This window comes from Anas acuta, chromosome 3, assembly GCF_963932015.1.
Source record: "Anas acuta chromosome 3, bAnaAcu1.1, whole genome shotgun sequence".
Classification (NCBI taxonomy): Eukaryota; Metazoa; Chordata; class Aves; order Anseriformes; family Anatidae; genus Anas; species Anas acuta.
The window spans coordinates 55,211,629-55,232,237 of record NC_088981.1 but is presented as its reverse complement, the minus strand read 5'-3'; the positions used below and the strand labels follow the sequence as shown (position 1 = coordinate 55,232,237).

At 39.8% G+C, this 20,609-nt stretch overlaps 2 protein-coding genes across 4 annotated transcripts in view; one reads left to right on the top strand and one right to left on the bottom strand.

Moving 5' to 3' along the window:
* The window catches only part of SYTL3 (synaptotagmin like 3), a 36,345-nt gene extending 22,185 nt beyond the window's left edge, over window positions 1-14,160 (bottom strand). The window contains exons 1-7 of one of the 3 annotated variants that reach the window (XM_068677213.1): window positions 13,911-14,160; window positions 13,731-13,808; window positions 9,071-9,622; window positions 7,462-7,677; window positions 4,680-4,744; window positions 2,031-2,082; window positions 610-676 (exon numbers count right to left, since the gene is read on the bottom strand). In XM_068677213.1, coding sequence (XP_068533314.1) covers window positions 610-676; window positions 2,031-2,082; window positions 4,680-4,744; window positions 7,462-7,677; window positions 9,071-9,180 — 510 coding nt within the window. In that variant the 5' untranslated portion in view covers window positions 9,181-9,622; window positions 13,731-13,808; window positions 13,911-14,160. Of the gene's footprint in view, window positions 1-609; window positions 677-2,030; window positions 2,083-4,679; window positions 4,745-7,461; window positions 7,678-9,070; window positions 9,623-13,283; window positions 13,624-13,730; window positions 13,809-13,910 lie in introns of those variants that run through there. The other 2 variants (XM_068677211.1, XM_068677210.1) reach the window with 2 other exon arrangements.
* Window positions 14,161-15,817: 1,657 nt separating this feature from the next.
* On the top strand, window positions 15,818-20,465 carry DYNLT1 (dynein light chain Tctex-type 1). The gene is made up of 5 exons (XM_068677209.1): window positions 15,818-15,977; window positions 18,125-18,166; window positions 19,373-19,496; window positions 19,685-19,762; window positions 20,049-20,465. Exons 1-5 carry the CDS (start codon window positions 15,951-15,953, stop codon window positions 20,117-20,119), a joined length of 342 nt encoding a protein of 113 aa, XP_068533310.1. The 5' UTR covers window positions 15,818-15,950; the 3' UTR covers window positions 20,120-20,465.
* Window positions 20,466-20,609: the final 144 nt, after the last annotated feature.

Genomic DNA, 20,609 nt, shown 5'->3' with positions numbered 1-20,609 from the left:
TGCAACTCTGGGCAACCCGATCTGCTGCCTAACCATCCTCCATGCCAGAAAGGGATTGCTGGATTATGGTCTGAACCTCTCTTATTTTGACTTTTGCCTGTTTTGTCCCCTCCTCCTGCCATGCACTGCTGGGAAAAGCCCAGCTCTGTCTTCTTTCTGACTCCCCCATAAACGCTAAAGAGGTCAGATCCACTAAAGCCATCTCTGCCCCAGGTTAAATAAGCTCCTGTCCACCAGCTTTCCTTACAGAAGTGCTTGAGCCCCACCCTTCTCGGTGCCTCTACACTAAACATGCTTCCAATTCATCCGTGTATTTGCTATTCTATAGTGAGGAACCCAAACCAGAGGCAGTAGTCTAGATGCAGGTGCCAAGTAAAAGGGATTAATCACTTCCCTCAGAAACTGAAAACTAATTGAAAACATGTCTCATGAGACTCCAACCTACTACCGATACAGCATAAAAAAGTGACAGAAGCAGAAGACAGTGTTTATATTGCAATGATGTACAGCAGCTGTTGCCATTTACTGCATTTCTGCAGTCTGTTCATATGATGGCCCTCTAAGAGTTGCATGAATACGTACTTATATTTCAAAGATATGTACATTTACCTTTGTGTTACTTCCTGCAGAAGATTCAGTGAAAGGAGGTGGAGTTGGAGGTACAACAGAAATTTTACTAGAAATGTAAGAGACAAAAATCAATATATTATGCTAATACATGGATAAGTGAGCCAAATACATGCACAGTATCTTTATTATCTGTCTTTTCTGAAATATGAAGATCTGGGTTAAGATCTCGTGTCTTTAAGAGCTGCAGCACAGGCTTACTGCCTGTGCTTGTAAGAATTAAGATTGCCTTTCTATCTTCTCTAGGCAGAATTATTAACTTACAACGGTGAGAAAGATCAAATTCAGGACAGACATTGTTTGGCAGCATTACAATTTGTGTCCCAAGTGCTGAAACACAACCCATGTGTAATGTGCCCCATTTCTGTTTTGGAGATGTTGTCAGAAAACAGCTATCTTTATTTACAATACTGTAAGGACCCTTCCTTGCCTGGGCCCAGGGCTGTCAGAGCCCTTTTACGGCATTCCAGCCATTTCACCTCTTGTAAATAGCCCTGGTCTGTTAAAGAAAGAGAGAAAAAAAAAATCTGACTACAGTCGGTTATCACAGGACAATCACAGACCCTAAAGGCAGCCAGTAAAGTTTGATTTGCTTTTACTTTTACTGAATCTAGGTAAAAGCAAGGCCTTATGCAGCCCAAGTTAGGATCTTATCTGTCTACAAGTTCCTGTCTTATGCAGCTATGCTTTGCCAGATAATTATCGTAAAACTGTTGCCATCTCTTTGTATCTTTTTCTGTCCTCTTTTTTTTTTTTTTTTTAAGAATCATTTTTCTTTTATACAATATAGTTTAAATATACTGTTCTTGCATTATGTATCACTAGTAATATTTTAAGCATAGTTACGCTTAGGCCTCAAACCTTCAAAATACTTATTCAGTATAAAGTGGATTTTGTATTTGTATTAGACTTTGGTAAACAGATGCATCTTCCTGCATACAGAGTTTCTTGTCTCATATTTACTCTGAAACTATCAAATCAGCAAAATCTGCCATTGAGCAAATACAAATACTATTATGTATAATAATTGCTGTACCTAGTAATTATTACACCTGATAATTTTTACCTCTTATCATTTGAATGTAGTGTGTAAGTTTGAATGATACTGATGAAAATAGACAGAAAACAAGGAGATATAACAAAAGTTCCTTTATTTCGAGTAAATAAACTATTACTCTAAAAATAGTACGCTCTTCCATGCTTGATACCCTTTCTATGGGTTGCCAAGAGATAACAGTGTAATTTTTCAATGCTTTTTTATCTGTACTCAAGAGGTAATGAAATTCATTCTTTATAAACAAAAAATACAAACTCCTGTCTGGTTTATAATATACAGTGTATTGCCTATATGAAGTCTCAATGTTCTAGGACCTTTTGTCCTTTTATCCTTTTATGAGTCTTACCTCAGTTTCTGATAAGATTTCAAGAGCTTTGCACCAGCTGTTTCATGTCTGCCTGTGAAGGAGGGGAGAAAAAAAAAAAGGTCACTTTGCAACAACAGCAGTTACTTTGCAACAACAGCAGCCTGACTGCACAGCACTTCTTAAAATCAGTGCCTTTTCAGGAACTCCCCTGTATTTACAGAAGTTCATGCACATGCAGATCAGGAGTGAAATTAATCCCTATTTCACATATCAACATTTCACCTTCCCCTTTTTCAGGTGACACATTCAGCCTACCTCTTGACAAACCCTGAGGACAATCACGTAGGGATGCTAAGAGGCCTACTTCTTCAGGTTGCTAAGTGCCCTCGGCCTCCTGAGGGCTAGGAAGCAGGTAGTGCACAGAAATGCAATTAAACCATAAAATTCAAACACTATGGAAAGCTTGAAAATATGCTGCAATAGTAGACACGTGGTAATTTCTTGCTTCTTATGAAAAATTCTTTCATTTTTTCTACTAGAGAACTGAACAGCTGTGATGATAGATGACTAGCTCACAAACACAGGCAAAAACCCTTTGCTAAGGCTGTTCCTGTGGGGAAACAGCAACCATGTCACATTCCTCAGGTGAGCAGCCACATGATGTAAAGAACAGCAAGGAGCAAGCGCTCCATCAGGCACGAACAATGAAGGCTCATGAAAATGTAGCTTGTTCCTGAGTAATCACAAACAGAAAGAAGGGCCAAATGCATGCAACAAACAGCCAGCTGGAGTGGTTTTAATCACTAATCATTCCTAATAATAACAATACAGACAGCAGCACGAGACCCATGCTTTGCTGGAGACATCATTAATTATATTACTTGTATACAAGTAGCATATCCTGGTGGTGGTAGAAAAAATTATCAACTTACTGATGTTACAAATTTCAAACAGAACTCCAGAATTCATGCTCTATTATTAATATGTAATATTTGATATCTTGAGCTATTGTAGCATTAAATGATTTCTTAGATTTTTAACTTCCTAGTCAGTAAAGGCAATCTACCACTTTTATGAAAATACAATTTCTAGATAGAAGCTACAGAAAATTAATAAAAAGCACACACACGTAACCTTTTTTTTGATTCTGCAACATCAGAAAACTTCACTGTAACGTGTACTGTTTCAGTTTAACCTATTTTGCAGTGAATACATCACCTGTGTTATATTATTAAACCAGAAGAGGGCACTGCGTCTCCAGGCTTGAAGGATACATAACTAAGATGAATACTGTTTGAAAGTTTTCCCTTTTTTTTTTTTTTTAACTCCTTTAACTACATCAGTTGGTCTAATCATAGGAACCAAACAAAACATATTTCTCCCAAGAGGCTTACCTTCTGTATATCCTTAGAATTTTGTGACTTCAACAACATTACTATTAGACTAACTAAGCAAAATGCTTCAAAGTACCCACAAAGCTTTGATAATGCAAGGTGAGAATTTTTTCACTGGAAAGAGGGACATTCAGTGCCTTGCAATATCAGGTTCAATATCTGAGAACAACATTTCATTTTCTAGTAACTGTTAATGTTAAGATTATCAGCTTTAGACTCTCTAAAAAGAATATGAGAGAAAATTATTAACAATGGTTATGAAATACAACTGCACTTTAAAATATTGGTCAACTAATACATTAAGATCAGAAATTGTCCTAGCTAGAATGGAATTAAGTGATTTATTTATTTGTTTGTTTCTAAATGAATTGTTTAGCAGAAACTGCAATTCAGTTTCTTAGTATGTTAGCTGCTACCTTTGCTGAATAACTACTACACAAGATTTGCCTGATTACATTCTTCCATTTATAAACTTCTTCTTATTCAAGTCTCCCAAGAAATACTTAAGGTCCAGTGCTTTGCTTTTTACCAGCTATTCTTAAGTCTAGGTAAGATACAGATATTGCAAGTGAAATTGTAATATTAAGGTACAGTCATGTACAAAGGCAAATAGCTGCCTATCTGAAGTGGAGCTTTAACAGAAAGATAAAGGAAATCCTCTCCACCTCATTAGTCACTGCAGGTGAAAAATGAAGACTAACAGCTCCTTGATTTGTGAATGACATTCCCATAGGCAATCCATCCACATCCTCTATAACTTCATTTAGGGCTTTGTATTTTTAATTGCATTGAAAAGACTGAACAGAATGCAAATGCACAGCTGGCTGAACGTAAAGAAACAGTAGGTGTTTAGCTTTCTGTTGGTTTATAACTATGTATGTTTCTCTATTCCACTCCATCATTTCTTTAAGCTTCGAAACTTTCTGAGCGAAAACAACCTAAGTTTAACTTTAACAAACAATGAATGCAAGATCAGCTCCTTCCCGCACATATGTTTTGACATTTCCATACTTATTTCACGTGTCATGGAATTTCTTAGTAGCCTTACATGTTCATTTATCTAAATCGATATGGCCAGTAATTTTCTTATTCTGATTACTGACACAAAATAAATTATACTTTCAAATGCTTTCTGCTAGCTTGCATTTATGCTTCATTTATTGTACAGGCATACAAGGCAAGATAACTTCTGAGAGATCTCCCACAAAATGTATGAAACGTCAAATATAGTAGTAGACTACATTCTGCATTTCACTTAAACGCACAACAGTTTGTGGCCTGTTCCAGTGATTACCTTCATCTGGATATTTCTTTGCTCTTTCCTCAAAAAACCATTCACCAGCCTTTACTTTCACATCTCTGAAAAACAAGCAGAATATATTTGAATAAACAAAATGCATTTCTTTAAATGTTTAGTAATCACTTAACCATCCAACAGTCTTTCTTAATCCTACCAGAAAACGAAGATTTCATGACTGCTAACAACACTGACTGATTTCGCTGCGGGTTTGCAAACAAAGTGCTCCCTCCTCTCTCTCTCTTTTTTTTTTTTTTTGTTTGTTTGTTTGTTTGTGGGGGACTGCTTATGTAAAGCAACAAATTCTGCTCTAGGCAGAGATGTGAAACAAAATTCCCAGGCCTGCTGTTCCATACAGCACTTCATTCCACGTTAAAACAGACGAGCTATAGGATTCCTTTAGAAAATACAACATACCGGCTCCATTCACATTTACAGCTCTTCCAGGTGAGAGCACAGGCATTGTTAGTACATGAGGCTTTTTAAATTTTGTATTTTGTAAACACAACAAACACATTTAAACAACTGGGTGGAAGCATACACAGGGACAGGTGAACGATGGCTTTCCTATGAGATATTCAGCTCCTCCTGAAACCTCTGACAGGCCACGTTCTGGCACCAGGCGGCCTCTCCAAAGGCCTCTTCCCCCTGGCATGGGCTTGCAGGGCAGTGCTGCCTGGCCTGCTCTTCCCTGCTGCCCCAAGCTGTCTGAGGACATGGCAGCACTCCCTGCACACACATCAGGAGGATGGCAACCTGCCTCTGCCCTGCCACGGCACAGCTTCAGTCCTCTCAGTCCTGTGTCAGCATCACCCGACCCAGTGCTTTCTGTCAGCTCCATGAGGTACATGGGTTTTGAAACTGCAGAAACCTCTGCATTGCCTTTTACCACTCAGTGTGAATTGGGTGAGAAATAAAGTCAGATGCCCCAAACAATTTAATGTGTAGGACTGCCACATTTGTCTGTAGGAGAGACTCTCAGCAGCGCTGCTGATGGTCATGTTTTGTTCAGGATAAACAACCCTAGCGGTAACCAACACTTAAGATTATGGTTGCTCAGGACTTGAAAATCAGCTCTTAGGTTTCTTAGTCACCCTATTTTTCCCTCACCAGAGTAAACAAAAGGTGCTGACTAGTATTTACCCCACTGCTGCATTTCCAAAGACTTGCAGCCCTCATGCAAAGTTAACTGAAGGAACTGAAGAAATGTGACTGAGTTTAATGGACTTTGCACTGGGACTAAGCAAGATCAAATGTGAATCCTGTACCATTTCTTTGCTACAATGTCTATTCCACTGGAAAATTCCTCTGTATCAGCAGGATAGAAAATACAACTTCCTCAAAGTCAGAATGTTTTTTAAAATACATTTGCATAATGCATTTCACCATTTTCACCATTAAATATTTGGAAAAACTTATGAAATTATTCAGGGTGCACAGTACTGTAACACAGCAGTCTAGTAACTAGCTGCTCTCTAGAGAGGATTTCCAAGTGATCTGAAATTAATTTAAAAGAATAACAAGTGGAGGAAGCGATCTAGATAGAAAGAAATTTAACTTTTTAACCTTTCTCATTAGTGTTTATAGCATGAAGCCCAGATAGTATAATTTTTGATGTATAAATAAACGATGTATAAACAGATGTATAAAGTTTGATACACACATCAAAATGTAGCAAGTGCTTTGTACTAAATATAGGTAGGGCTAATTTGCCTATTTTATGTGTAAACTGCAAAATAAACCAAAGATTCAGTGAGCATCTTTTCAGTGATGGTTTACAGTCTCTTCTAAAGCATTGAAAATTACTTCAATTTACTAGTAGAAATTCATTTAGCTTAAGACTGCTACTTTGCCTTAAGTTTCGCAGGCATTATTTAAATGTCATTTTGGCATCTTAAGAGGGAATAAAGTGGTGCATTACTCTTGTGTTGGCACAAATTTCCCCTCTTTATACAGCGATTTATAGCACAAGTTGATTCATTTTCAAGACTTGCTGTCTTTGCATACAGAATATTAAATATATTTCATTACAGGTGGGAAAGTATCATCACCATTTGGTTTAGCAAGATTCTGATTAACAGAAGGGACTATGATGGAGTGTTTTGAAATGAAAATTGTACTAATACAGTAAAAGGAAGATTGCTTCTTTTTTCCAGGAAAACAAAACCAAGGTGACATAGTAAAGGATAAAAACAAATTCAGTGTAAACAAACTTGGATCTCTGTTCTGACCGTATTTAAACGGTTGCTGATAATGTTATTAACATTTTTTTTAAATATCTACAAGACAGGACTTCACACTATTCATTAATCCAGGTTCCACACCTCTGCAGTATGAAGCAAATAATAATAGTGACTAGGAAATTGTCAAGCAATTGGCTATACTATGTAGAAAAACAGCACCTTCAACAACTAGTTTTGATGCATCAGTTAGATATTGACTCAGGAGCATGAGTGCCATCTAGAGTTCACTTATTAAGACTGTTCTGTGTTTTGCAATTAACACCTTTGTAAAAGGGGTGACACCACCTCTGGCCTACCCTGAAGTTCCATTTTGCTGAACACAGGAAGGGAAGTGCTGCCTACATGAAGAGTAAGGCCAAACTCCTACCAGTTTCTTTGCTGCCAGGACTTCATCCAACATTTTCATTCTACCAGAGGCTTTGGTTCATTAGCTGTTTAAAGCAACAGATACACACAAAAGCAGTATCCAGCATTTAAACCAACGTGAACAAAATCAGCATAAACAAGATCTTATCGAAACCATTCACATTTCTTACCCATGCGCATAACAAACGGTGCACTTCCAAATGCAGGGGTTCAGGCAGACACGGCATTCAGAGCACACTCGATGACTACACCCGTTGCATACGGCGCCTCTGTTCATCAACAACCCAAGGGATTTCTGACATCGGGCACAAGATCTCTCCTGGTATTCATGGCTGACATTTCTTGCCCTTTTCCATCGAAGCTGCTGCAGCTGCATTTTCAGTTTCCTAATCACCCAGGTAAAAAAAAATAAATAAATAAAACAAAACAGAAGAAACACAAAACCCATGTAGGTCACAAGCTAATGCCCTGTTTGCGCAATGTCGCTACCAGCTGGAGCTGTACCTTCAAGTTTGACCTTATTGTGGGCACTGTCTGAAGGCGTCTGCACACATCATTTTTTGCACGATGGCTGCATGTGCAACCACAACTGCGCATACAGGGCAATAGCCTAGCATATGTGGGGTCCTGTTCACGTCAGTTATGTACACTCAGGACAGGGCACCAAAATTATGTATGCGAGTGTTCATGTCATTCACATACAAAAATCGAGACTAAATTGTGCTCGCTTTTGATGATGTTTATCATCATATTTATCAAGGTTTTTGATAAGAAGAATCAAATCTATCAAATAAAACAATTGTAACAAACACATCACCTGAAAGTCAAATAAAAAACACATCTGACCAAAATATCTAAACCTTTCCCTTTCGTTAACCTTGCTTCCATGACAAGTACCAAGACCCAAGATCTATGTTTTTGTCACCTACATCACCAACAGACGTCAGTGACTTTCTAACTAATTCAGATTTTGTTTATAACCCCTTACTTACTTTTCACAATCACTTAATAAGCCCAGTTATATATACACAAACCTTCTCTGTAAACAATGTTTAAGTTTCCACATTTAAGTATGACTAAAAACTTCTAACTTAGTGATACAAATACCTTGCTTTATATGGGGATGCAATGTGACAAAGCAATGCACGAACTGCAGTGAAACCCTTACAGAAGAGCTAATACAAAGCAAATAAAATGCTGAAGTATTATTCTTTATCCTTCACTACTGAGATACTTGTGTAGTGTGAAACACAATCCTTTTCCTAGCCAACGTCACCTATTGACATTCTCTGAGAAAGCACACTGCTCTTGCTCGCTGTCGAATAGGAGAAGGAACAGAGATGGATTCAGCACAATGAGGAGGTATCCAACAATTCTTAACTTCAGTCTTGGCACAATGTAAGTTAAAAGTGTTCTGCATTATTAGGACTGTACAGGCATATATAGGAGCATGATGAGGATGTCACAAAGCCCTCACTGAGGAAGAAATACAAGTAGCAACTGAACTTCCTACAAATCCTAGAACTGAAATTCATTAAGTAGATTATCGACAGAGCAGTATTTGACCATCTTTAATGCAGAGTAGTCAGTAGTGTGGTAAATCCAAGAGACTCTGGATAACCCCTTATTTTCCCAAAGAATAAAAACTTAGTATTAACAACAAATAAAAGAAGGAATACATCTGGAAGGTCAGCAAGGAGAAAGAAAAGTACTCCTGAGGAAAAAAAAAAAAAAAAAAGCAAAAGATCAGAAATACATGAAAAGGGTAGTGTCAGATACCTTACTCTTTCTTCTTCTGTTTTTCTCACCACCTGGTCACGGTATAGCACTTCTAGAACAGCCTCTCGCTCCAATTCCTTAAGGAAGTTGAGATTAAATTCACAGGCCATTTTTGCCAAACTTAACTTATTTCGTAGACTCCTGACTCACTGCTCTAGTATATTCAAAACGATGGATACTACTTTAGAGAATATAATGTGGCTCTCAAGATCCGAGTGTTTATCAAGAGCTTGTCTTCTTCCTTGATTGGTGATATGTCTCACTGTGTCATACCCTTAAGGAAAAAAATAACTACGTCTTCACACAAGAGACCATTTAAGCATCTCTGCTACCCAGGGAATATGAAGAGTTACAAGGTCACAGCACTTGACTTTTTCATATCAAAGAACTTCTTGTTCTTCTTTTTTTTTCTTTTGCTGAGAGTGGTTCCAAGAAGGATGAGAGCATGCAGCAAGGTCCCAGGTAAGGCTTTAGCTATCACCAGGAGGTAGCATAAAGGATTTGGGGAAGTGGTTTGCCTTACTTGGTCTTGTAGATTTGGAATTTCAGGACCTAGGGAAAAAAAAATACACATCATTGTCCCTTCTCCTCACTTCTTCAAGACATTTATTTCAGATAGCATATGAGTAATACTTTCTGGAGACCACTTTTTGCTACACTCAGTCCTTTCATACAGGAATTCAGACCAGGGAGAGGTTTTAAGACTCTTTAGAGTCTCACAGTAATGTCCATTAACACTCAGCCATGTTTCTCTATATTTTTCAGGTAGTCAACATGAAACAACCATCAAAGATGATCTTAGTTTCAAGCACAGGCCTAGAGGTGCCAGGACGGGAAAAGCCATGCTGGTTGAGACAGCAATGCCCCTTTCTGATCTCATCTTACTGAAAAGACAAAACACCACAAGCCTCAGAGAAAGAAGAGAAATACCCTTTGAAAGTTGTTTGTAATAATAACCTGATTTCTGTTAAGACTAGATAAAGCATTTATCACACAGTAATGCCAGTATCTTTGTTAATGCCCACCAACACCAAACAGTTAAGATAGATAATATTTCTAGCTCAGCGCACTAACAACTTTTATATCAAACTGATGATATTAATGTACAAATATAGAAGTATAAAAACCAAAACAGATTCACAACCATGCTCTGGATATATTTTGTGACCTTCACTTTTGTAAAGCGCTTAGTAAAGCACAAAATAATTTTGTTGCAGTAAAGTAGAGAAAGAATATTATTGTTGAATCCAATTCAGTTAAGACACCATAACCAGTTTTATTACTACTGTAGTGTTCAGTATGTACTACAGGAAATGTACGAGTGTTCCAGTTATGCTATACCAAATATTAAAGATACCTATATGAAAACAGGTTAAGTGCTTCAAAGTTAATATGGACTAAATACATAGTGTTAGACTTTCCACTAAGACAAAAGGATAAAAGTTTACTGAAGCAGTTACTGATATTTCACTGATGTACCTCCGATGAGAATCTGACCAAATTGATTATTATTTTAAAACACTGAGAGTTTTAAGGTTAAAACCATACAAACAAAACAGGAGGCAATAATTGATATTGATATAAACAGTATGCATTCCATTCTTTTACATATTTTTTTTTCATGAAACTCTTCAACAGACAATAAAAGGACAAAGCATTTCACAGAAGTGTTAAGAAGTAAAAAAAGATTGGTTTCCTGTGGAAACAAAAGACACAGAGATAGGCATAATCACATTTTGTTTCCTTAACAACTGCAATTCACAGGATATTACTCAGTTAAAACCTAAAAAGCCCTAGCAATTTTTAACACCATGTGTGTTGTTTTCAAAGACCCCTGCCACCTCCACCTGCTTTAATCTTTCATCTCAAGGATATCTCCAAGAATTAACTAACACATTTCAGCCTTCAATTCCCTTTAAGTCAACACAGCCTCTACACCACACAGGATACCAAAACAGCCATTACAGTATTTGGAAGTGAGGCCTTCTGTGAACTGCCAGGATTTCCAAGGTCTGGTATATGTACAATGTTGTCAGCAAATCCTGCTGAAGCATCAGAATGAGCTAGCAAATTCATGACAGTCATTATTAGGGGGGATCAAAGAAAACTGCTCTAGTGAACTCAAAGAAAATATATGAATATCTTACAGAGCTACTATACCTGTACAACAGTTAAAAAAGCAGCATCTGCTTTTAAGAAAGTACAAAAATAGTTGCTGTTTGATATCTCCTCCAAATTCTTTAAAAAAGGACTACCTCCCTTCTTCACAGGGAAGCCCCAAGAGGTCCATATTTCAAGCCTATTTTGGGAAATGGATTTCAGATGACTTCTTAGAGTATAAAAAACTATCGGGGGCATAAAGAATCTTACTTAAAAATATATATTTATATGTGAGTTTCTAATTATGTTTTCAGCTGTTCAATCTTGTACAAATTTCAGTGGTGTGAGGGAAAGCACGGTTTGGAGCCTTCCCTTGTTTCCATTTTGTCTTCCTCGCAGCTATGCTCTCTTTCTGCCGAAAGGCTTTTAACCTCAGCCCATCAGAGCTGCTGCAAACACCACCATTCAAAACAGCTGGTTTATTGCAATACCTCATATTCCAGTCACAGTGACAATTTGTATAAGCACTGCATCTAATGCCAGCAGTAGACTGCCAAAAGGGACTAGGATGGAAAGACTGGGATCATCTTCTGACACCAAACAGCAGAACAAATTTACTGCAGAGTGCCAGGGGCCCTATGTCCAACAGCATCTGCACTATGCAGAGGGACAAAAAGGCTCCATGAGTTGCACTGCATCATGTGCTGCACAGAACAAAGCACAAAATCCATCACAGAGCCAGCAGCTGTATGATTACTGCACCTGCACATCCCTACAGTGTTTTGTTTTGTTTTAATTTTTATGAAGATTTAAGCACAAACAACCATTGTGTTCTGTCAGTTTTTCTTGTACATTCGAAGATAACTCAAAATCTAACTTAATGATGAGGTAGCTTCAAGAACAAATAAAATGCTCCTTTCCCTGAAATAGGATGATCCTTTTGCTTCACAACAGATTTGAGTTCTTAGTCATTTCAAGGAAGAATTCCAAGTGAGCTAAGAAGCTCACCATGGCTGATTAAAAAAAAATAAATAAAAATAAATAAATAAATAAGAGCTTTTCTAACACTGAAGCTGTCTGCATTAAATTAGGTTTTGGTAACATTAAAGAAGTGGTGTTTCCAGTAATGACACTTCTTGACAGGAAAAAACAATCTTAAAAATCTCCGCTCATATTTACCCATCGAATCAGGCAATCTAGCTAGCTAGCTACCTTGCACAGTCCGCTAACCTCACAAAGCCCAGCACCTTCTTTGTAAAACCAAAAGTAACAGCAACCTGGTTAGTAAATACCACTATACTTCTTCCTCTTCATTGCAAAGATCACAAAGTATTTTGTTCACACGTTATTTTAAATCATGCCTTTAAAGTAACCCTAGTGTCAGACAGATGGATGAGTAGCTTTCTTAGAACATCATGTCGAGCTGTTGTAACGGAGATGAGAAAACCAACATGGTCACTTCTTAAGAGAGGGAGGTGTGCACGCGTACAGAGCCATCTGAGAAGACTGCGCTCTTTTCTCTTAAATCAAACTAAGGTGGTATGTAATTATGTAACTGGAGGTTAATCAGAAGGCCTAAGACAAGTTAAGGTGCAAAAAGCAGCATATTTTATAAGTTTTTAAGCTTACAAATGCTTGACTTAACAAGCTTCTTTCTCTCAAAGCAATTTTGCATGTAATGTGATATTGAACTTCTTTCTCCCTCCTTTCAGATCCTTAAGCGTTAACAAAGTAATGACCAATAAATAAGTACAAATAAACCAATCTTCTAAAGATTCACAGAGCCTTTACTGACCTGAGGTAATTGGATTACTCTATCCATTAACCCAAAAGACAGATGTAATACATCAGTAGCTAGGACACCTATTCAGGAGGTTCAGAATAAAAAAGTTCACAAATGCTACTGGAATGTATGGCTATTTTACATTTTGTAGAGGACAATCAAATACATTTAATCTTAGTTAAGAAAATTATAAGCATTAAAGACACTATTTTAAGTAGCAGTTGTGGTCTTTCCATAAAATATTTGCAGTCTAACCAACGCCATTTCAGTAAATAAAAACGCATTCCCCTATGTAGCGTCATATAGGACAGTTAAAAAAAACGTCCTTACCTTTTCAGCAGCCATCAAAGAAAGATGCGTGGAAGTAAACGGCTTTTAAGAGATGAGTTGCACTCTTACTATTTGTTTATCTTTCCTTAAAGAAAACTGGTGGCAGTTCTCCACCCCCTTTCCTTCCTTTGACACCAAAATTAGACTGAAGTATGCACAGAGGAGCATCCCCAAAAGAGATAAAAGCAAATGCAATCAAAGAGCAGTTCTCGTGTTACAACAGCTTCTGCAAAGTCTCTGGTTTTGTTCCCAGCAAGAGCAACTAATAATCAATGGGAAGTTATTCGTTTTTCTAACATCAAAATGAGACTCAGCACAACAGAATATGAAAGCTGACTGATATCAGCAAAATATACTCAGTTTTCAAGCCGCACACAGGAAGAGAAGTGGCTTTTAGTTCTACATAATTTCTTTTTTTGATACTATAGATGTGAAAATACTACTAACCTCAATGTCCCCAGAACTCGCACAGAAAACACCATCCGTATCACACATGGTTCTTTCTTGAAAATAAATTTTGCAACTCTGAATAAAAAAGCAATTAACATAGACAAACAGAGGAAAGCACACAGTTCAAAAGAATTCATTTTTATATACTAGTGAAAAGCAGAAAATTAGTCTACCTACCAGTAGTAAACCTGATGTTTGGATGGGATATCCTAGTTCAGTCTATTATAGAACTGTGTGAGTAATGAATTTCAAAGTTTTATCCATTTAATTCAAAGTCTGGAAATTTGTCTGGAAGGTCCTTTCCTACAGACTAGTTCTACCAGATAAACTGCACATAGACTACACAAACCCTTATTAGTGTTTTGAGTGTTACAAAATATACTGCTTTTAGTTTAAAATACAGCACTACAGTTTTACTCACACGGCAAAAAATGACCAGCCTTCAATCTTACAAACTCATTACTTTCCATAGATTCAAATACTTCCACCTGTGCTCATCAAACTTAATCATGTTCTTCAACTGCATTGCTAAAAAGAGAGCAACTGCTGGTGGTTCACAGAACTAAGCCAAACAAAAAAATAAATGGATGATCTGGGCCTGCATTTCAGGCAAAACTTTAATTAAATGAAAGACCACAAATAAACCAGGGAGTGTAATCACCTTCAGTGACAGGCTTGTAAAGCTGGCCTGGGGGAAGAAAGTCACAGTTGTCCTGTCCATCTTTATCCCTGGAGCCAACATCGTTACATCTACCAGAGTAGGTCAGAAATAATTATCTAGACTACTTTTGGAGACTTCCAAGGAGGCCTTCACATGCTTTGTTATCCACACTGCTCTCTGCCAGCGGGAGCAGCCCTGAGGAGCGAGGCAAGGGGGAGCTGAGGAGGAGCACAGGGACTAGGGGCCATCCCAAGGCATCTGAGCAGGGTGGGAGCTGCTAGCAGGCTCCATCAACAGTCCCAGTGTGAGGTGATCAGGCAGGATCTGTCCCAGGACACCAGTCAGGAGCACCAGGAGATGGGGCTGGACATGGGTGGGGATACAGGGCTGTGGTGCACCCCAGAGACAGGCCTGGTGCAGAGGCTGCAGTGGGGTGACTGGTGCAGCTGGGACCCGTTTGTGTGCTCTCAGGGCCCCAAGACTGTAACTCACAGTGGTGTTAGGTGGAAAATCAGGTTGGAAATTAGATGTTTCTTCTCAGAAAGAGCAGTCAGGCATTGGAACGGGGTTGCCCAGGGAAGTGGTGGAGTCACTGTCCCTGGGGGCGTTTAAGGAAAGGTTGGACCTGGTGCTAAGGGACATGATTTAGTGGGTGACATTGGTGGATAGGGGGATGGTTGGACCAGATGATCTTGGAGGTCTTTTCCAGCCTTGATGATTCTTGAAATACAATGTCTAAAATCAGACACAGTATTCCCTGTGATGCCTTAGTGCACAGAGTACAACAGGAATGCTGCTTCCACTACTTCCCAGCATGGTACCTCCTTTTTTAACAGCAGCTTCACAGGTCAGACCAAGGTAAATTGTATCTGATATGCCCCTCTACACCCTGCTCCATGGCACTGCCACCAAGTCAGCTGGTCTGCACCCTGCCTCATTCACAGGGCTGATTATTCCTGCCTCAGTGTAGGCCTTTGGGCATGCACCTATTAATTTATTTTCTGCTTTCTTCAGAGCATTTCTCCACTTCACCTGGCCCCTTCCGAACCTCGACAGCACTGCGTACACAGCCCCCCAGAAATTCGTATCATTGGTAATTTGGGTTATGTGTAAAAATTGCGCACACACAAGTCCATAAACTCTAAAAATAAACTGTAAAAAGGGTACCCTTTAATTCCATTGTCCAAATTTCGATTCGTGATGTTAAAAAAAATAAGAGTGAGATAGAGATTGGCTTGGAGCTGTAAGAACACAAAGACTCTTTATCCCTTTCCCTGTTTTTTATTCCAGTTTCTGGACGCACACGATGACCGCAGCCCTTCTTTTCAAGGTTTGCTTTCAAACCCACGAGGTCCCTCCCTCTGCCCCCTCCACCCAGCAGCTCCCAGGACACCGCCACAACCCGGGGCGTCAACACCAGGGCGGCGCTGGGCGCCTCAGCCCCCGGGGCAGCGCCATGGCGGCGCCCACCACCCCGGGGCCGTCGCTATGGGGACGGCGCCATCTTGGGCGCGGCCCGGGAGGCGGGGAGCGGAGCGGAGCGGAGCGGAGGGGCCATGGACGACTTCCAGGCGGGGGACGAGGTAACGGCCCCGGGGGGGGGGGCTTCGGCCCCGGTGCGGGGTGCCGGGGGGATGGAGGGGTGTGGAGCGCCTGCAGGCGCCAGCCCTGCCGGTGGCGGTGGCGCAGGCTGAGACAAAGCCGGGGCCGTGCCGTGCCGGGGGTGCTGCTGCCGCAGGGGGCACTTCGCCTCGCTGCGGTGGGCGAAGCAGTCGTGGGCCTGTGTCGTGCAGCAGCGTTAATAAGAGATAATTAACAATTCAAACATCATTGTGATACCTGTTTTTAGAGAAGTGTTCAGGATTACTGAAAAAAAAAACCGCCTTGCAGTTGGCGCCTGTTGCCCGGGAACACCCTTTCCAAACACGGTGTTGGGAACGGAGGGATGGCTCAAATCACCAAGCTTCTGTGCTTTTCCCTTTTATTTTTGAAAGAAAAAAATGTTTGGATTGTCTTATTAAAAGGTGGAGCGCTTGTATTGTTTGGCACCGTATTCACGACACACAAATCGCAATGCTGTGTATCAGGGCTCCGTGCCTCAGGTATTTAATCCCATGTATGTTTTCATCCTAAACCAGGGGGAGGTTATGGGAAGTAACAGAGCTCCTTGAACCAAATTCTGAAATTTATCTATGGCTCTCCCTTTCCCACTTTTTTCAATCAAAAACCAGAACTAAATACCCTTGAGAATGTGGTCTGAATTTAATTCAGTTTAGTTTGATGAATTTTGTTTGCTTACTCAGGCATTTCAGAGCAAAGTTCTAGACTTTGTGGAGAAAAAACGCGTACAGCTTGTCATCTGGCCTGGCAGCGTGCTGCATGTCTGCCGGCGTCTGGCATGCATGTTCTCAGTTTCTGCTCTGTGGGAAAGTATACAGTGATAAATCTAGCTCTTATTTGGGAAAATACAATGATGCTCCTTAACGTGTAAGCACCTGTAAAATTAAGTAATGTGAAAATGAATGCAAGTTATTAAATCGAAGTCAAGAAGCTGAAAATACAAGCAAATTTGCTACGCAGTATATGAAAGCTTTGAGGTGTGCTAGCAGGTCAGTGCCTCTGAACAGTTATTAAAAAGGCGTTGCCTGCCCTTCTCCCTTGGCATGTTGCTGCCTTTGTCATGGAGAACACTCAGCTGCTTGCATCTTTCTGAAGTCAAGCATCTCTGAAGCTGTCTAGAGAGTTCACCATCTGACCAAGGCCTGAATAGGTATAGATGTGTCATCCCTCAACACCCTAATTGTGCTTTTATTCATGATTGCCAGCTAGAGAAGCTGCAAGACCTTCAAGCGAGAGCTTGGTCAAAAAAGAGAAGTCAGAAGTAAAAGCCTGGGCGCGCACGAGCGTCAGCGGGACTTTGTGGCAGAGAGCTGCCATGCCCAGTGTCACCGCGCCCCCGTGCTGTTGTGACCAGGGCAGGAGGCTGGCTGCCTGGCTGTGCTGCTGCCAGCGTGCGAGAGCCAACACGGGGCATGGTAGCAGCTGAGGGACTAGAACAGAAAGGTATCCTAACCATGCGGGAGAACGGGTAGCTGTTTTAAGGTCAGTAAAATGCTGGGGCCTTCCCTGTGCAACTTCCCCTTGCTTCATCTCTGCTGCCTGAAGCCCGAGAGAATGCTGAAGGTGGTAGGAAATGCAGAAGCTAGATTTCCCCCCCTTTTCAAGAAGCAGTTTTCTTTATATCCCAGCTGAAATTGTAGTGACAGCTTTTCCTTGAGCTGGGAATTGATGCTTTGTCCACATCACTGCCCTGAAGATGTGGGTTTCACTTAACCGTGAGCCGTGTCTGTGCACTGAGGTTATCTCTGCAGGCCGGTCAGTGAACCATAGGCATGAATGCGTATTGTAAGATGGGCTTATACGTGTATGGAAGTGCTATACTTACTATTTTAAAATACTTTCAAGTTAAAATTGGAAAACTTTGACTTAGAAGTCCAGCCGGCGTTACTTCATTTGTTGCTTTCCATTATTTTGTTAAGAATGTTCGCTTGACTGGATTTAGGTAAGTATGGTTAAGTTATGAGCAAAAAAAGGAAGAGTAGGCATCATCTGACTTGCAATCAACCTATCAAGCATAAATTAAGCTTGAAGTCTATTTTCTTTACAAAGCTTGAACTGTGTAAATGGAAGAATTTGTTCACTGATGATTTACAATTTTGCTTCTTTGTAGACTTCCTTTGTCGTTGATGAAGTCAGTAACATCATCAAGGAGGTAAACTAACATTCTCACTTTGGTGTGAAAGGATGGTACGTTGTGTGCTGTGTGCTAAAAAAGCATTCAACAAAATCTGGTGACTAGTGTGTGACTAGTTAGAGGCAGGTTATTATGGAAGTGTAGGTAATCATTGATTAATTTAACCACTGTGCACCCTTTAAGTGGAAATGATACCTAGCTGTGGTTGTGATATATATTACAAACCCAGAAGATGATTAAAATAGTTTCCCCTGCTCCTCTCTGCAGTGTATGCCTACTTCTAGGCAGCTGTTGTATGCTAAAGCCTGTACAGATTGCATGTTACCGAAGCATAAAACCTGTGTTCTCTATGAACTGTCTGCATATGCATGTTACTGTGGTCCTCTGAGATGCTTTTCCTCTGAAACAAGTTGTTTGAAACAAATCTTCTGGTTGTTACAAAACCTGAATTTCCTGTCCACAAATTTTCTAGAGAGGTTTGGGTTTTGCATCTATAGTTCCTCTCCTAGAGCAGACAAGCACCTTTTTTTTAACATATTGCAAAACAACCAAAAGGTCAGACTTCCTGTAAATTGTCTAGGTGTGCTCTAATACCTGTTCCTGTCCCTTCTGAATCTGAAATAATTTTGTGGTTATTTTTTAAACAATTTCTGGAAGAAAAAATATATCAATGAAAAAATCTGCAACTTTAATGTGCTTTTGTGCCTTAAAAGGGAATTCTCCTCATTAGGAAAACGGACTGAAAAGGTTTCTGTTCTGTTAGTAGCCAGTAATTACATGGGTTTTTTGGTTTGATTTTGTTTTCCAAAAATGATTGCTGAAAAATCTGAAGTCCGTTTCCAAAGCAGAATATGTGTGGATGGGCCATCATTCTGTGCATTTTTTTCAGTCTCTTCCGGACTGTTTAAATGCAAGACCCTTTTCGTAAGTCTGGCTCCAGGACATTAGGATAGGAATTAGAAAGGAAGAATCAAGACACCGCGAAGTGAAAAGAGGAAGGAATATATTGTTGTACCTTCTGTGCCTGGCTCAAACTCTGAATTGCAAGATCTGTAACATTTGAAAACAGTTCCAGCAATGTGTACGGAGAAGTAGTATTTAGGATATTTTCTATGAATACTGTGTCTCATCCTCAGTATTCAGATGGGGATTCACGGGATCAGTATTCACGGGATCCTCGTGGAATGACAACAACAGGGCTTATTTTGTGTTTGTCACCAACAGGCCATAGAAAGTGCCATCGGTGGCAATGCCTACCAGCACAGCAAAGTGAACCAGTGGACAACAAGCGTGGTGGAACAAACTCTAAGCCAACTCACGAAGCTGGGGAAACCCTTCAAGTATATCGGTGAGCTCTACTTTGTTTTCTGTTTAAGTGGGTAAACAGCTAAGAATTTAACAACAACAAAACTGCTTAGCTAGAAACATGGCTATTAACTACTCATAAGCACATATGTACTGTGCTAAGCATAGATTTAGCTAGATGATAACTGATGATAACAATAAACTAATAAAAGCTTCTCTGCTGACAAACAGTGACCTGTGTGATTATGCAAAAGAATGGTGCTGGGCTACATACAGCAAGCTCTTGCTTCTGGGACAACTCCAGTGATGGTAAGGAGCCAAACTGTTGGATGCTTCAACTTGCAACGTTAACGCCAGTCCCCTGGAGACTAGGCCGTGTCAGTTTTCTGAGTGCTATTGTTCTGGAGCAGTAGCATACAGTGTGGCCTTTTTTCCATGTGGCTGTGATGCTAACTCTCCTAATACATGTAATGCTTTGCTGTTGTGCAAGCTACATTCTTGAGATTCTTAAACAAATCTGTATACAAGAGCATGCATTTTCATATTAATCACTGTAAGTTTCTCCCGTCTCTGAAACTTTTTTTTGTTTTTGTAGGAACTTGTACTGTGAGATGGGAGAATAAGACCATGTACTGTATTGTCAGTGCCTTCGGACTTGCAATATGATTGCCTTGGAATCGGTCATCCTTCAACTCTTTTCTACTCCAGCACTTGATTCCATCTCAGCTCAAACTGTGAATGCACTGAACAACTTCTGGTTTTAATATACTTTTTACGTAACTTTTTTCAAATGTGAAAACATGCTGTTACATGGTTTATGTTTTTACTTGGTATCGTACCAGTGTCGCCACGCTGTCTTAACACTTCAAGAACTTCTCTTTAAGGTGCTAAATCTGAAATCTGCTGCAGTGTAAACACTTTCTCTAGATTTCTTTTTTAAGACCAATATAAATAAGACACTGACTTTCACACTTTGTACTCTTGGTTAGCATTAAATTATTGAAATTCATAACCGTTGGTGTGACTTGTTTGAACTTAACCCGTCTGGAATTTTTTAAGAGTTCCAGTTCCCCTTCGTAAGCTGGCTAGCGTGTTTCTTGGGAATAGTAGCAAGCAGTCCTTCCCTCTTCAGGCCCAGGCAATAAAAAACACTCAC